We start from the raw sequence: 18919 nt of genomic DNA on the forward strand, positions 1-18919 counted from the left end.
GGAGATGGGAGAGGTTCGTGTTAGCATGAGGTCCAGATCAACCTCCAGCCTCGTTAAACACAATCGATCGCCATGGTGACATTTCACAGCACATGCCGTTTATCCTGTCACCGCTATCACTCAGTCACTCTCTCCTCCAACACACACACATACACACACACACACACACCTACACAGATGCAGCTGTCTGCAACATGTCGCTGCCACAAAGTTGCTATCAATCACCTGGATATGTACGTGCGACGCTGTGCGTGTACATGCGCACAAGCATGTGAAATGAGAAAGAGGAAAATGCATCAGTATCTAAGTTATGAGTGCATATAGTTGCACACAACTGAGTTTGCTTAATATCTAAACAATGTAAAAGTATGATATTTGTAATGATGAAAGTCTGTCAGGATGTGTTGCATTATGCGCATGTATTTGTTCAGGATACAGGAAAGGAAAACTCACACCATATTCAGACCTTGTATGTTTACGTGTGCGTGTGTGTGTGTGTGTGTGTGTGTGTGTGTGTGTGTGTGTGTGCGTGCGTGCGTGTATGGGGGGGGTTGGGGGTTAATCCGCTTTCTGAGGTAGTGACATGTTGAGTGACAAGTAATATTATACCAACACAGAGCAGAAGGCTCTGTTTGAACACTGGAAACAGATACACACACACACACAGTCCCCCACGCACACACACTCGCACGCACGCAACCACACTGACACACACACACACACACACACACACAGCAGAAGGAGCTGTCAGTCTCCCAATCGATCGATCAGCGCTGACAGATAGCAGATACCCCTAGAGTCTTAATTAGAGCTCCTATTCACACACACACACACACACACACACACACACACACACACACACACACACACACATTATCATTTTAGCTGGTTCATAACTATTAATATTCCTATAATAAATGCAACGTAAAATGACCCCATAATAACTGTGGTTAAAACATAAAGAAATGCAAAAATAAACATATTTATAACCGAATAACATAATACACAATACCATGGGACAATACAAAGAAATGAATAATTCTAAATATTAGTTGCGCTTGACACAATACTGCATTTTTAACCAGTTGCAGGTAAAAACAACAACTTATAATGTTCATGATGTATTATAACTAAGTGAGCCATAAAGTAGTGTAAGTGTAAAAATTGATAAAAGTGCATTATAATGCATTATATATCCGACTTGAGTAAGTTAAGATAGTGTGCAGACTGTGTGGTCACAGTCACAGGAAATGTTATGTGACATTTTGACTCTGTGTACAGCAACCAGTACAGAACAGGTGTTATACTTATATGTGGGTGTCATCTGTCATCTGGGTTCAAGCCAGTGAGTGGTACTCTAGTAAATATTCAAAAGTTCAAATTAAAAAGTGCACTTTCTTTTTAATATTAATGCATAGCTGTGTTGAAATTTAGAACATTAACAAATAAAATAAAAACATAAAAAAGAAAAGAAAGTCAGAAGTTAAACGAAATAACAGCTAACACGCTGACAACATGTCGCACCACGGCACATTGTGAGCTTGTAGATCTGTAGATTGTGTTTTAAGTGGTTAATTATTTGTGTAAGTTTGGGTCCCATGAGTCCCTTCCTAGACATGTAGTGTAGTCAAAAGTATAACATTTATATTTGAAATGTAATGGAGAAAAAGTCATTGCAAATAAATAAATACAGCTAAATAAAATGCACCCATGCACTACTATACATTTACTTAGTTACTAACTTACTGTCCACCACTGCGTCTGGGTTTACAGCCTATGACTTAGCACGGTGTATGTGCTTTAGCTTTAGCCAATGGAGCCACCGTCTTGCCAGCCAACCTGTTTTCAAAAGCAGCCGGCAGACCCACGCCCGGATGTACGAGGAGGAGGGAGTGGAGCCTCAGCTCCCTGATGACTTCCTCTCCTGCTGACAAAACTTCCTGGATTAGCTTGGGACGGATAGCACCTGAGTCCGTCCACACACACACACACACACACACACACACACACACACACACACACACACACACACACACACACACACACACACACACACACACACACACACACACACACACACACACACACACACACACACACACACACACACACACACACACACACACACACACACACACACACACACACACACACACACACACACACACACACACACACACACAATTCTATAAATTGCTACAAACCTGTGATATAGCCAGTCATTTGGGGGATAAAGTTGATGGCCTGAAGGTCTGATAATGATTTACCGTACATGTTAAATCATGTATACTTTATATTATTTCCAACCATTTTCCAAACTTTTTTTACATTTTGGAGAAAAAAACAAACAGCCAATTTAAAGTTGAGGTGCCCACAAGGTAGGCCTACTGTCACCTGTATCCAGAGGGGGACAAAAAGAAAGAAACCGTCATTGTGGTCCTCTCCTCACTTGCTGAAGACTGAGTGGGTTGGCCTAAATGTCAAAGGTAAAAGGTACTTCAAAAAGAGAGATGTAGACACCCACAGGTGTCATCAGTGGGACCAGGGCACCAGGCCACCCTAGTGGCGTGAATTTGCAGGGGCCAACAACATTCAGGATATTTAATTGAATACTTCCTCCATCTCTGAATGTTTTTACAGGTTAATGATCAGATTTTAGATGGACACTTACACTTCTGCAACCATACATTCATTCATCATTTTAATACTGGCCTCCCTGTTTTGGGCAATACATTTATTTTATAATAATAAAGCTAAAAGCTTTCATGCATTTTATGCACTGCACTGCTCTACATTCAGTCTCGTCTGTCATGCTCTATCTCTCGCACAGTCCTGCATACACAAACATGACACGGACGCTCATGTCATGTCAAGGCACATGATAATCAGGCTCCTCGCTCTCAAAGGGCACACTATACGGACGGCTGCAATTCGAAACTGGCCCCCGTAAAATATGAATCCCCCCCACCCCTTTCCCCCCTCACTGTATATGTTATCGTTTCGTTTCCCTTTTTACCTCCTTTATGATGAATTCCTGTTCTGTCCTTTGACTATATAGAAGTGTCTATTTGTACGTCTCTAAATGTTTTGATGAATTGAACAAGGTGGTGGACCCTCTAGTAAACAAGTGTAGGCCTAATGATTAATTGGATTTGGATCGCCCACTCCCATGCAGGTTAACAGTCTTTGTATTGAGTTTGTGCTTGAAATGTACTGTAATTCTGCAAACTGCCCCCACACATGTAAAGCGTCTTTGAGTGTCATGAAAAGCGCTATATAAGTCCCAGATATTATTATTATTATTAATCAATCAATCAATTTTATTTCCCCGACTGGGTCGATGATGTGTAATTGTGTATTCGTGCAGTCAATAGTGCAAACCATAATAGCTAAAAGATGAAAATCAAACTGACAGTTTGGCAAAAGGAAAATCCAATCAAACCCATCATCTCCTTGCCAAGCATATTCAATTGCCCAGACAAACTTTAATGAAGAGGTGCAATTTTAGCTAAACTTACCCGACTGTGGTGGCCTCTGAAACACGTGGCCCGTGCTGTGATGGGATAGGGAACGAATCATGAGGAACGGAAATGTTCTGACCGTGGTTTGTATCGGAAACAATTCCTGCGTGCACTAGGAAGAGATTAAGTTGTTTACAAACAAAGGAGAGAGCGAGAGATACAGAGAGAACTTGAAGTGTCATAGACCATAAATAAATATATAGTGTAGTGTACGGAGACCTAATCTAAAATCGAAACAGAAAGGACAACGTCATGACTTGTTTGATCTCGGCAATTTTCGGTGACTAATCGTCCTCCGAATTTTCATCGGTAAGAAATTGCATGTGTGTACTACGCCATATTGACTAGTTAGTAACGACTACTACGGTTGTTGTAACTTGTTGTACATGTCTTGACCACTATAGTATAAAATATATTCTGAATACTAGACTGACAGTGACTACACGTAGCTAGGGCTGCCAACACTCCTCGATCCTCAGGACTCCTGCACTGTTCATTATTTTATTTTATTTAATCATTATATGATTTCCTTTTTCATTGTACGTCTTTAAATGTTCGGAAAATGGAGGACCCTGATGTAAATACAAGTTCTGGTTGAACTGTACACATTCTACAAACTGTGAATACAATTTTCAATCACAAAAAAGTCCCCAAATTCACCACAACACATTTATTATATTATCAGATGCACCTCTGCCACACTGAGCTATTGACTATGACACTGTCTTTTATGATGAATTCCTGTTCTGTTCTTTAACTACATAGAAGTGTCCATTAGTCTCTAAATGTTTTGATGAATTGAACAATGTGGACCCTGTTGTAAACAAGTGTAATGCTTAATTGGGTCGTCCACTCAGTTAAGTCTTTGTATTGAGTTTGTGCTTGAAATGTACTGTAATTCTGCAAACTGTTAATAAATATTTCAATCAATCAAAACACCACTTTGTCAGGGTCAGGGATGCCAAAAAGAATACAAACATTAAATTAATTAGATGCTTATTTAGTTTACCTTGACTGATAAGACTTGACTATAAACAAGGGCTCCCATTTGGGTTGTGAGATTGCTGCCCACAGTCTCACAACCTTATTTCTTTACAAATGCATTGTAAAGAAATTAGTACCGAAATAAGACAATAAGATAATAATAATAAAATAAATACATCTATTTATCTACCAGTAAGTTTGACCAAAAATGCACAATTAAAACAGGTATGGCCAGGGAGTGTAGAGGGTTTGCTGATGTCAGACTGACATATGCGTGATCATATAGGCCATGGACGTGATGTCACGATGCGTGACCACTGACCATATATGGAGACGTGATGTCACGATGCGTGACCATATATGGAGACGTGGGTGACTACTGACTAGACGTGATGTCATGATGCGTGACCATATATGCAGGCGTCGGGTGATGGATTGACTGACTGGGCTGACAGGAAATGCAAGTTTTCATAGTAAATGCGACCTATGGTGGCAATACATTCACAAACCCACAAATCTGTGTATATGCCTGTCCCGGACATAACTCGGGCACCGTCCGACTAACTGGCATGTGGTGCCGATGACCGGGGGGCGTCTAGTGTCGAGTGGGAATTCAGTCGGCCAACTGTTACAGAGACTGTTACTGAGACTCTCTATATGTTTACAGTATATATACCAGTGTCAGTCTAACTGACGCTATGTGGATTATGCGGTTGACTTGCAGACATTTTGCACATGCTTGACATTTTGCACCTTAATCCCATCATTCCCATGGCTTTTTGTGTTTTTTGTTGTAAAGAGTACTGCACTCACTCACTGTCAGCAGTTACTGCATATGATGTTATCATTGTTTGTGTTTTTATTGATCAACTTTAGTGAAACCCAGTATATCTGCGCACCCCTGTAATTGTGCGTGTCAGAGAGAGAAACATTATAGAATGTCTACTCTATACTCTATACAATTATCTTTATTTTTTGAGGGGGGGGGGGGGGGGTGGTGTTATGCCTTTATTGATAGGAGAGTCAGCTGACAGGAAATAGGGAGTGAACCAGTTCAGGATTACCGGTTTTCTGATTCTTTATTTCTCTCAAACATGAAGGCCTTTCCAATAAATAAGACTGTGGAAAATAGATTTACAAAAACAAAGGAAACTTAAAGCACAACTAAAGACAACACACCATACAGTGCCTGCACTAAAGGCTAACCCTTAACTAAGGGCCCTGGCAGCTCTGTCTCTTGGCTGTTAACGCTTTGCCTGCCCAAGTACTACTGAGTGTCTGTCCCTTGCAGCCTCCCTTTATAGGGAGTGGATCCTACCACAAGTACAGATTCCAATTAACCATCAATTAGCTTTTACAGACATTTCCCATACCACAGGAATAATCTAACTATTAAATAAATGTTGTCCAGCATAATTCAATCACATTTCTAGGCGCCCATATAATCACAAATACTTTAACAACCAGAACACTGTTAAACCCATCATACACACACCCCTTCTCTTCTACAATACTTGGCACGTTCCAACCCTTCTTAACCAAATGGCCCTGTTCTGAGGAGTGCCAGTACTGCAGAAGAAGACAGGTGACAAACATAACATACATTTCAGCTTGGTTCCAATAAACAGTATTTGTCAAATAAACAGAATGTTTGAACCCCTGAAGTCTGTCATTTTTATAATTGAATGCAACAGGTAAAAATCATGTACTATTACCAAACCTCACTTCCCTCTTAGTGTGTGTATATATATATATATATATATATATATATATATATAGGGCACTGGTTGCCCCGTGACAATTACAAAGAAGAAAAACAACAAAAAAAGTGTTGTAACCTGCCTAAATTGTGTTTGTTGTCATGATTTGTCACGACAAGAGTTGACTTTGTCCACGGCGTAAACGTCTTTAAATAAATACTTTCTGAAAAGTCTGAGGAAAATGAACAGGGATTTATTTTCCGGGTCTCTCGAGGGGGCGGGACTGCGACGCTCTATACAATGATCTTTGACTATAATGACACACTTTTCACAGTGTATAGGGGTGAAGATGGAGCCAGACCAGTGAGGCGGGGCATTGTGTGACCTAGACCCAGGACTGGCCGGCAATCAGTTCATCATCATGGCAGAGGAAGGCAGCACGTTGACACTGAGGCGCCTCGAGGCGCCAATCCACAAGTTCATTAAAGTGGCACTACCCACAGATCTAGAAAGACTGCAGAAACATCACAATAACATATTGAAGGTAACTGTGGCCTAACACATGGGTTTCTCACACACACACACACACACACACAGATCTATAACTGATCATGTATTCATCATTCTTGCAGTTCCAGACGTGCCAACAATGGGATCGTCTTCATCAAGAGCACATCAATGCCACCCGAACTGTGCAGGTATATCATGTTCTAGTTAGAAATGCTGCCATATGACGTCATTTCAAAAGCCACACAAAATAAAACATGCAAGAAAGGCCGCATTTAAACCCAGGTTTGCTGTTCAAGGACTGAGCCCTAATGGAGTACTACCCCAAAAATTACATATTCTTTATAAATTACACACTCCATGAAACCTTGAATACATTATTTACATAATTTATTTTGTTTTGTCACATCCCGGAGCTAATAATTTGATAATAATTTGATAATAATTTAGCTAATCATTTGGCTGCTCAGTAGAAGACTCAAAGGCGACTCTTTGAGTCTCCTCTGCTGGTCATCAAATTATTGGCTTAGGAATGCGACAAAAATAAAAAAGCTCCATGAATTCAAGATTTTTTTCTATCAGACACACCGCGTGAAGACGTGTGTCTTTGATAGAATTCTTTTTTTGGGCGAACTTTTTAATGGTATGTGCTCTCCAGGTGAGAGACTGAGGTGCCCTGCAAACCTGATTTTGTGAACAGGAAAATGTCATCTGCACTGCTACTCTACAGCCTGTCTTTCAGGAAAATGACAACTCGTACAAAATGTCCTGCACACACTTCTCATTTCAGAAAAGCATTAAAATAATTTGGGGCATTCCTTTTATAGTTTATATACGACCAGGGCTACATCTGAACCATAGAAGGCTTGATAAGTTGATATGTTATTTTGCGTGGTGTACGGAGTACGGACTGTGTGCATCTAAGTATAAATCCATCTGAAGACGGTGGATGAAGGGTATGACGGTGGCTCAGTGGTTAGTAATGTTGCCTCGCAGCAAGAAGGTCTTGGGTTTGAACCATAGACTGTAAAAAATATGGACAAAGCGTTCGCCGGGTCTAACATGGACGTAAAATGAAGCCTGTTATTCCTGCACTGTAAATCGCCATCTTTCTAGATCCGTTTGGTACCAGCTGGCCATTGGCTGGCTCCGTTTTGGACCAGCTGGCCATTGGCTGCCCAGACAACGAGGCGGGACTTCCCCCCCTTCTTCTCTGTTGGTTTTTATTTTGACTCGAGTGGGAGGGGAATCCTGATCATAGACTGTAACGGTAGCCACGCCCCTCAGAACATACGCGATGTTTTTTTTTCTTTATGGTCATTTTTTTAATTAATGGGACCATAATTTTCCAAAAAGAATATTATGACATTAGAAATGAGACTTTAAACTAGAGACTGGAAGAAGAAAGTATTCATGACCATGTTTATTAAGGTAATACAGTCTAGGTGAAGTTGGGCCAAAATACATGGGCCTCTATGGAGCTATGGGGCTTTTTGGGTCCAGTCCAGCGACACAACAGGCCATTATATGAACTACCGATTTCAAATGAGGCTTCACGAAATATCTGGCTGACTGCCCCCCTGGTTTGAACCTGCGTTTGTGTGGTTTATGTGTTGACGTGAGTTTCCTCCCACACAGTTTTCCTCCCACACGAAAAGTCATGCATGTTGGGGACACACTCCATTCATAGCCCTTGGGTCTTGTCTGCAGGTGCCAGAGAATGGCGTTGACATGCCTTCCATGTTGATACAATGTTTTCCTTAAAATAAGCGTGGTGTAGTGAACCAGGCTGGATAAAGAGGTTTTTCCAATTTTCCAATTAAGAGTTCTATTTCACTTTCCGGAATATTAGATTTTAGATTCGTCCTTAATGTGGCCTTCCATAGTTCGTATAGACTGAGGAGTGTTTTGACCTTTTTCTCTGTAGTTTCCTTTTGATACGCAAGCATTTTTCCTGTTGGAACTTGTTTACGGTTGCTGTGTCGAGGGCTTGTGGTTTCGTCCTGAAGTTTGTCTTGTAAATCCGTCCATCTTTCTTTGAGATCTGCTAGCGTTTGTTCTTTATCATGAATGGCTTCCTTTAATTTTTGTCTTTCCTCTGGTTCCTTTTCGCTTTGGAGGGCATCTTTCAAGTCCTGAATTTCCTTGTCAACATTTTCCATTTGTTTGTCAAGTTCTTGGTCTAGATCAGACCCATGTACCTCAACACTTATTTCTGGCATTTTGAAAATGTAACACAGAAAATGACCACAAATAAAAGGTGAACCAAAGAAAACCTCTGTACCGTATCAAACACTGAATGCACCTTTCATGAAAGGCATTACACCTTTGCATTAACCTAAAAAACCCACAGTATCAAACTGTATGAAAACCTTCATAAATAATGTCACCACCTTACATAATTCATAGGCATGGCCACAAGCACTTGAAACCATTTTCCAAAAAGCATGACAATGTCCAGTTCACATTCCTCTGTATGAACCTTTATTTTATTTCTGAAGTTGTGTGTAATGTTCAATTATGTATTTGCTGTTGTTGTGTTTGTGTTGAAATGATCAACCATCAGACCACTAACCACTGTGAAGCAGGCTGATGGAATGAAGTAGGCCGAGTTCTGCTGTACAGATCTCAGAATCTGAGACTGTGAGGCAGTGTAGATGTCTTGCAGGGGGGGTGGGGGGCCATGTTGGGTCAGGTTTTCACTGTAGCGAACCAGGCTGGATAAAGAGGTTGAAGGCCGACTGATGATGTGAAGTTTCTTTAATAGATCAACGTGAAAACTAAAAACAAGACACAAACATATAATCAACACAGGCAGACACATCCAAATTATGAGGCATTCATATAAACAAATACGTTTACAAATAACCAATAAAAAGGTACATATCAAACCATAATACCACATGAACAAACCAATAAAAGGTACATATCAAACCATAATACCACATGAGCAAAATACCAACTAAACAAAATCCCACAACAATATGACACAAACCAATAACCATAAAAATTGACATTCACCTTGTTCCCTCTCCAGCTAGGTGCTAACTTGTTACCAGGTGTCCCAATATCATGATGTGCCTCGACCATGTCATTCTCCAGGAAAGTCACTAAAACCAATAAATCAATAATTAAAATCTGGCAGTTCCATTTCATCCTGTTGGTGAGGTTAGGCTTAGCTTTCAATGATCATGGTTTGGAGCACATGAGGAACAAACATTTTCTCCCTGACTGATGCTGGGCTGTCTTTATCAGTCAGTATGACTGGTGAGTGAGCAAGCTTCCTGTTTGCCCACATAGCCTTTCAAAATGAAAGCCTTTCGTCCATTTCATTCCGGGGTCCGTTACACACGGTTAAAGCTACTTAAAGCAACTTTCTTCTTCTACCCCGGATTTGAACCCGTTTTCCTATGCAAGTGCTGAAATGTTTACCATTGAGCTAATAGAGCCTGCCTACTTGTGCAGGTGATACAGTACATTGAATCTTGGTCAAAATTTGTGTCAGATCCTGTGTCTAGGTGAGACATGACCTGGCTTTGACACAATCTAAATGTCTCAATGGAAGAGCAGGGAGACAAAATGCAACTACTCCAATTGTATAAGTTATATTGTATTAGCTTGATATTGTATTAACATACTCTACCATACAGATTGTGGGGGGGGGGGGGGGGACTATATTAGCACAGCAATTTCAGGGTAAATCCACATCCAGCGATCTGGATCTTTCAAACTTGTGTGTGAGTGTGTGCATGCTTGTTTATGTATTTTCACGTGATGGGGTGTATCAGGGGATGCTCCAGCCTGGAAACAGTATGTCTCTGAAGGTGAAAGAACCCCAAACACACAAACACCCACGCACGCACGCACGCACGCACGCACGCATGCACGCACGCACGCACACACACACACACACACACACACACACACACACACACACACACACACACCTGTCCTCTCACCATTACCCCTTACACCCCAGGGACAGGCGGAGTGCTTTCCTATGTCTGGTCATGGTGTTAATCTAGCACAGGGGGTTAGTCTGCCGTATGTGTATGTGCACCACGTGCGTGCGTGTGTTTTCGCAGGAAGTGAGCTCCTTTGCTCTGACGAATATTTCGCTTCCCTTATCTATTTTCAACCTTTCAATTTCATTCAACCCTCTCTGCTCTTCTGTGAAATTCAATCACCGTTCACATTGGCTGGTACTTCCACAAAATTCACATAACATTCAACACTAGTTTATTGGTAGTCTAGATTTTTGGAATACAAAATTGAATGTAAGTAATGCTACGGTGGTTTGCAGATGTTCTACCAGTGTTTGGCTGATGTTGGTTGTTTGTATTCCTGTGTATAAAAGTGAATGTATACTGTATAATGTATACATAACCACGTATTCGGAAAATAGCCGATCTACAACCTAAGTATATAAAAGTATATCATCTCTATAATATCTGTGCACGTCGTGGCATGCTTGTAGTTGTACACTTACGACCAGACATGCAGACAGCAGTCTGCTGATAGATGATGTGTACCCCCGATAGTCCTGAGAATCCCCAGAGAGCGATAGATACTGTATCTATCGCACACTGAGGTCGCCGCACTTCACTGTAATGTATGTGGTTAATTTGGTTTAGTTTTGTCCCCTATATTTTGAGTAATCTGTGATAATGGTCAATTTGCATCAATCTCCTTTGTATTAATCTACTAGTGTGCGTGCGTGTGTGCGTGCGTGCATGCGTGTATTATTATACTTGTTAGTGAGGAAGAGACAGACCCAGAGAGAGGAAAAAAGTCAACTGCTGATGAACATGTGTGTATGTTTATTCATGTTGTGTAATTAGCCAGGTTTGTGGGCTGTGTTACTGGTGGTGCATTGACCTCCTGAGCCTCAGCCTGCAGGCTGGTGGCAGGGATGTAATCCTCCTGTCACCCCCAGGGCACGGCGGGATGAGGACCACCCAGCCCAGTGTCCCCGTGTGTGTGTTCTGCTGCTTGATATCACTGAATGACAACAACTAGTGACTGCAACAGTTAATCGAACAAAATTATTTAATGGCTTGTAAAAAAGGAAAACAAATAACACTCGATAATCGTTAACTTCATAAAATAATCACATTTTTGTTTATATAGTATAGTGAAAATAGATGATCTGCAAGCTCTGCTATTTTCACTATTTTTCAACGACACTGCTGTGCGATGATGTGTAAAATAACGCTTTAGTGGTTAATCGATTATTTATATATATTTAAATTAATTATATTACAAAAAAACGTGCTTCTCGATTATTCGGTAATCGATACAATAATGGCTAAGGAGAGAATGGCTATTTGGGGTCCTAACTTGAACCTGCTCTCGGTGTCCCTGCAGCAGCTGAGGGCCAACATGAGGGAGATGGAGAAGCTGTGTGTGCGTGTCCGTGCCCAAGACGCTCCTGCCCTGCAGAACCTCGTTAAGCCCATCAGAGATCGGGCCTCAGCCGCTGTGCAAGACTTTCTGCTGTTGCACTCTAGCTGCCCCGTCCCTCAGCCAGGCCTGCCGCCGCCCACCTCTCAGTCCTCCGGATGTCTGTCAAGCAGCTGCCACGGTGACACGGGCGTGGGCGGGGAGCCGGCTTCTGTCTGTCAAGTGCAGCTCCGCCTCCCAGAGATCCCTCCTGATCAGAGCGCCGCAGAGTCCTGGGACAGCCTGGAGGAGGTGGGTTTGTCTGGACGTTACTGTTTATTATAAAACAGTGGTTCCCGGTTGGCTGTGATACATAATTGAAACACTGAAAACACTTGGTCACTTTTGTTTTACTGTATTGATAAGCTGTGTAATGCAACTCCGAGGACTTATATACAAAACACTATGTATTTAGGATCATCATTCAATAATGAAATGTGGACCGTGCTGTAACATTGTTGACAAATCTTTGTCAACCATTGACTTAAATAACCTACTATCCCTTAAAAGGTACAGTAATGTTTTTGTACATGTCAGTCTATGTACATTTGACTTATATTATTTTGGAATGACACCTTTCAGTTTTCATGATACAGTTTCATTATGTGTGTTATGAAAGTGAAGGAAGCACATCCAACCAGGCTAACCATCCAATAATAGATAATGAAAAAGTAAAACAAAAACAGAAAAAGCACACTGCTTGGAACATGTACTGTAGCATGTAGTGAGAATCTTTTCAATTGTGTATTGAAAATCAAACTTTATACTTGGAACTAACGTGAACTTATTACAACCTATAAACAACTCTAAATGTACTACCACCTGTGTCTTAGGACCTGAAGGGGCTGAGTAGTCTGGTGACAGAGTTCTCCGTGCTGGTCCATGTGAGTATGTCACTGTGTGGTTACATCTCAGAGCTCCATGCATTACTAAATGGAACTACATCAGCTCACCTCTATGCATGGGCAAGTGCATGTCAATGTATCTAAAGGCCCTGGCACATAAAAGGTTTGGGAACCACTGCTGTGAGGATGAAGCCAACTTACATGATCCGGCAGCAAATAAGTAATTCAAGATTTTTGGTCTACCTTTCTGTGGTGTGAACCGTGAACTGTCAAACGTTATATGATCCCTCCAAAACAAATAACCATTGAACTGTGTGTAGGCATACTTGTATTTTAATGAGCCTTTACATTATATGTAAAAGTGTTAGGAGCGCCATGCGTCACATCCACCAACACCTTATCACTCAGGCTTCAGAGACGAGATGAAAGTGACCCCACTAACGTGGACTCATTGAAAGAGAGGTTCAGTTCACTGGTGCTGTGTACATACTGTACTACGTACCGCTGCACGGTGCTTGACAAGAGTTATTAGCGTAACTCCAGGCCAAAGGAATGACTGAGTTATGTAACATACAATACAACAGTCCCAGTGTGCGTTTGGCTGCCAAATACATAGAGACAATTTGATGCTTCCACTGTGAACAAGTGGCCTAAATTGACCCGCATCAGTGACGCTCACGTCAATGATGCTTTCAGTGTGTCAGGGCCTTAAGGCTTCCAGGAAGATCTATCTTTGTGTGTGTGTGTGTGTGTGTGTGTGTGTGTGTGTGTGTGTGTGTGTGTGTGTGTGTGTGTGTGTGTGTGTGTGTGTGTGTGTGTGTGTGTGTGTGCTTGTGCGAGAGACTGTGTGCATGCGCGTGTGTTTGGGGAGGTGCTCAGCTCAGTGGGTGACGGCTGTTGGGCCCCCTCAGCCCTCAGATGAACTGTTCGGAGAGAGGAAGGAACAAGGGGTGAAGCGAGGGAGAGGGGAGTCCATGTGGGGAGACACATGGAAGGGAGGCATACGGCGAGGCAGGTGGAGAACAGACGGCTCAGATTATCACTCTATCCGCAGGGAGGAGAGAGAGACACACAGGTTGAGTGAGGCAGAGCAGGCATGGAGATGTTCTATTGTCTCTGGGGCCAGACGCATCCTTAAGGGATCCACACATCAACGCAAACACGCCGCGTGTATCATGGGGAGACAGCAGAATGAAAGGAGGCACTTCTTCCTCCAACAAAGTCCTTATTGTTGACTCTCGGGAGTGTAGAAATTGACCCTGTTTGGGTTCATTTCTACACTGCCGGGGGTTAAATGAACACTGAGGACTGTTACTGTGTATTATATAAAGAAGCACCGCGACGGTTTGTAGAGGAAAGTAAACAGGCTGTAAAACAGTCATATCTACAGCGCTGGTTATCTGTGTGGAGTCCCTTGGTAAATGATTGATCGTTAGGAACCAAATGGACCCATATGGGTATGTACCGCTGAGATTTAGCAGGATTTTTCAGTGTAGATTGGGGTACCAATTGTTTTTTTTTAATGGTGCTGAACAACCGTGTATCTGACCTACTCGACACAGAGCACTGCACTCCCTGTGGTGGTGTGGAACGAGTGTGTCAAATTTGAAGTCGGTGGGGCGAACGGTTCTCGAGTTACGTGGATTACAGACATACACACACAGAGACGTGGTGCATTTATAGTAGGATATTGAACCAATAAAAAGTATTAACAAAAGATTGTAACTAAACAATTACATTGGACCATTGGAATGTAGGTTCGGACATACAAGGTTTCCACCCGACAGCGATCAATCTGGCGGTTCTTGAAATGAAGAAGTTTGAGAATCACTGCTCGGCTGTATCTAATGGAGTGAATGGCAGCTGGGTTCATTGTGAGCTGATGGAAGGACAGAGGAGGCGAGGATGTGACAGAAAAAGGGAGAGAGGGATGAAAGGAGAAAGAGAGAGCATGCCCCAGTTGCTGTCTGGTCACTGTGACTGTCCAGCTCGCACCTGCACGCACGCACCTGCACGCACGCACACACACACACACACACACACACACACACACACACACACACACACACACACACACACACACACACACACACACACACACACACACACACACACACACACACACACACACACACACACACACACACCACACAGCTGCCACTCTGAATATTTCATGAGCCCCAGACAATAACTCTCAGCCTCCCGACCCCCCACCCCAATATAATCCCCCTCGATTCTACCCACAGCTAACGCACGCACGCACGCACGCACACACACAGCAGGTGTTTTCCACACTATTTGCGTGTGATTTTGCATGCATGCAATTGGGTCCGTGTGTGTGTGTGTTTGTGTGTGTGTGTGTGTGTGTGTGTGTGTGTGTGTGTGTGTGTGTGTGTGTGTGCGTGCGTGTGTGCGTGTGCGTGTGTGTGCATGCATGCGTGCGGTCTCCAGTGTATAACTCCTGTCTATCAGTCCCAGCAGGAAAAGATTGACAGCATTGAGGACAACGTCAACGCAGCAGCTGCCAACGTGGAGGAGGGGACAAGAAGCCTTGGGAAGGTGTGTACGTGTGTGTGTTCCTGACCATCATTGTGTGTGTGTGTGTGTGTGTGTGTGTGCGGGGGGGGGGGGGGTTTGGGAGATGGGATGATCGATGGCACTTTGCCTCCCAGCCATTCTACAGCGTTTGTCGCTATCGATCCGCTCGGATGCGGAGGAAAGCTGCAATTAAGGAAATAGAGAGAGGAGAGAGGTATAGAGAGGAATGAAGGGAAAGAGGTGTGTGTGTGTGTGTGTGTGTGTGTGTGTGTGTGTGTGTGTGTGGTATCGAATAGAACACTGAAGGACTGTTTAATAGCTTTTAAGGAGCAACATTTGGTCTCCCACAGACAGCTCAATATGCTATTTTATTCTGTATAACTGCAACTCAACTCAATACCTCTTCATGTTATGGGTTCAAATGTGTACCGTATGATGTTGAAGACGCACACAGCATTTATCTGTACAGAATTTGTCCTTATTGAACTGTTTAGTATTTAATTGAAAAGAGATGACAACGAGTGACTTAGACGCCTATCCTCAATACAGAGGTGAGGGGACCCTCAGATGGAGCAGTGGTAAGGTGCTTTCCCACCACCGCTGAGGTTGTGGGTTCATGGTTGCATCCGGCTTCGTCGAGGGTGATATTTGTCACTGTATGTATTCCTACGGGTTAGGACGGCACCTGTGAGCAGGGAAGTGTTGGCCGAGTGAAGGCTCTTCGTCCGGCCGGCAGTGACAACACATACGTGTGTGGGGAGGAATCAATTGGCATGACGACTAAATTGGGGAGAAAAAGTAGTCTGGTAAACCATCCCTGGTTGCAGAATTCACATTTCATTGATCTGCTGAATGGCAATTGGCTGATACGGTTTACCAGGCTAGAGAAAACGGGGTGAAAAGCAAAAAACAGAAACACATAGCAATGAGAACATGCAGACCCACAGACTGCTAAAATTACAAAAATATTTTTAGTCATAATAACATTGTCTCTGTTGGGTGGAAATAAATCTACAGATCTTCAACTTTTGATGCTTTTGTGTGACGCTGTACTAGTGTGTTGTAGGGTGTTAATTCACGAAAAACCTTAAACAGAATATGTTGATCATGCTGCCTATGAGACGGAGGTCTGCGGGCGGATAGTGAAGATGAGACGCATGTAAGGTGCCTCAGAGTGTGTTTAAAAGCCTGCTATCGGTCATCAGGTCAAATGGTATTAGACACACACACACACACACACACACACACACACACACACACACACAGCCCCACATCCCCCTATAACCTGTACCCAGATTAAGCCTTTCAACTCAACTCTGATGAAATTAAAATTCCCTTAACTACCATGGGGGTGGGGATAAGGGATGCTGGCTTTGAACCATATTAATTTAAAAGTGAAGTGTTAATTAAGTGTGTGTGTGTGTGTGTATGGGGGGGGGGGGGGGGTGAGCAAGCATGGTCAGGGAAGTCACTCATTAATTGCCATCAGCCTTAAAGAACATCTTCCTCTCTGATGATAACAGCGGCAGTAACACACAGGCCACATCTGTCTGATTTTTCTTAAATTGAGATAATGAACACGCTAGGCTTTGACGCAGGTATGGAGTTTATATTTATGGGTGTAGGTCTAGGTGTGTGCGTTTGCCCTGTGTAAAAGTGTAATCATGAAAGGATGGACACATCTAAACACTATCTCACACCGTCCTGAAGCCTCAAAGGGCTCAACGGTTCCACCGGTGTATGTTTCAATTTAATTGAGTTCTTTTTTCCCCCTTCCTGTTCCAGGTTCTTAAATGTAATTTCCACAAATGAAATAATTTGAATCTCCCTTCATTGTCCCTCTCTCTCCCTTCCTCTCTGCCTCTGTAGGCGGTGGGATACAGGTTAGCGGTATTACCAGTGGCGGGGGCAGTGTTGGGCTGTGTGCTAGGTGGTCCCATAGGCCTTCTGGTGGGCTTCAAAGCCGCAGGCGTAGCTGCTGCTCTTGGAGGAGGGGCCCTGGGCTTCGCAGGGGGCAACATGGCCCAGAAGCATCGCAGAGCCGGACTAGATTTCCGGATGAAACAACTGACAGCGCCACCACCTCCAGAAGAACCCTCATCTGATCCGCAGTCAAGCCATGATACGACTGGGGATTGGGTCTCTCTCTGATTACTCCTGATTGACTGACCAATCAGTTGGCTGAGTCTAAAGCCACATTTTATTCGTTGTTGTATGACGGTGCTGCGTGCAGAAAATAGCAACGAGATGCTTGTTTTGGGTCATGAGTCACGACACCATTGTATGATTGAGCATAAATTAAGAAGATTACCATAACAGGCTATACCTCCAACCCCACCCTCTACTAATGAAAAACTCACAGTGAGACCCCAAAACTATTTTTATCATGCCATGAATCATACAGTTTTCCAAATGATTTAAAGACTTTTCCATAAACTTATTTAAGAACTGGAAAATACTTCTGTGTATGATGTTCCTGTAAGGATGTGCTATATGGATACTGTTATACATAGTAGTAAATGGTTCATTATGGTTCCTATTTAAAGACACTAGTTTGGTTTGTGGTTTCTTGGGCTTTTCCGCATGTGTTTGTGCCTTTCTGTTGAGACTGCAAGAAATAATGGGCAGAGGAAACAAAACAAAATCATGTTATGTTGGTTAAACAGGGCCAGCTATTTAACCACTGCAAGTGTTTCAGATTGATCACCTCACTGGAAGGGCAAGAGTCAATTATGTATATGAAATCTTCATGTGAACTTCCATCATAGCTTTAGTCTCAAGAACAAATTGTCAGTGAGTCTGTATTGTAAGGCAAATGTTTTCTTTGTTCTCCCGTCTTAGAACTGCGAAAAGTATGGGAAAGATTTTGCTTGTGGTCCGACGTTGAGGCATGCTTAAACTCATTGTGCTTCAATGTCTCTAGCTGCGCTACAAGCTCACATGTCACGCTGTGAGCTTGTAGATTGTCTCTTTTAAATCCGCAACCAAGTATATCAAGCCATTTCTAAAATGTATTACGTTTTGAGAATGTGAGCATGAAAGCTGCATTGCACAAAAAGCACCAAAGTGCCATTAGTCTATCTAGACTTCTAGGGTCTTGCTGTAGCACAATGTGTAAACTTACCATGTGTTTCTTACAAAGCCTTTTTTCTTGCCAAATAAAAACAGCCTTTCAGTCAGTCTCTGTAATTTACTAAATTGACAACATATAAAGCAGTAGGTGGTGGTTCTTAAAACATGACAATTCAGACAACACAAGTCCTGTAAAATGTTTTTAATTTAGTTTTTTTTTCTTTCTCTCTTCTCTGAGGTGACCGATATTGAAATGACACCCCCTCTCCCCCATGCCTGTCCTTCTGTATGTGGGTTGATATGTCACGAT

At 42.7% G+C, this 18919-nt stretch overlaps 1 protein-coding gene across 2 annotated transcripts; it reads left to right on the forward strand.

The window, feature by feature from the left end:
- Nucleotides 1–3657: 3657 nt before the first annotated feature.
- Nucleotides 3658–18714, forward strand: stx17 (syntaxin 17). Of its 2 annotated transcripts, none has more exons than XM_083761029.1 (7): nt 3658–3830; nt 6540–6749; nt 6838–6903; nt 12080–12406; nt 12988–13038; nt 15472–15558; nt 17407–18714. In XM_083761029.1, exons 2-7 carry the CDS (start codon nt 6627–6629, stop codon nt 17686–17688), a joined length of 936 nt encoding a protein of 311 aa, XP_083617155.1. In that variant the 5' UTR covers nt 3658–3830; nt 6540–6626; the 3' UTR covers nt 17689–18714. The 2 variants fall into 2 exon arrangements, with proteins under 2 accessions (XP_083617155.1, XP_083617156.1); XM_083761030.1 differs by having other exon boundaries at nt 3661–3780.
- Nucleotides 18715–18919: the final 205 nt, after the last annotated feature.

This window comes from Protomyctophum parallelum (genome assembly GCF_964188405.1).
Source record: "Protomyctophum parallelum genome assembly, chromosome: 3".
NCBI lineage: Eukaryota > Metazoa > Chordata > Actinopteri > Myctophiformes > Myctophidae > Protomyctophum > Protomyctophum parallelum.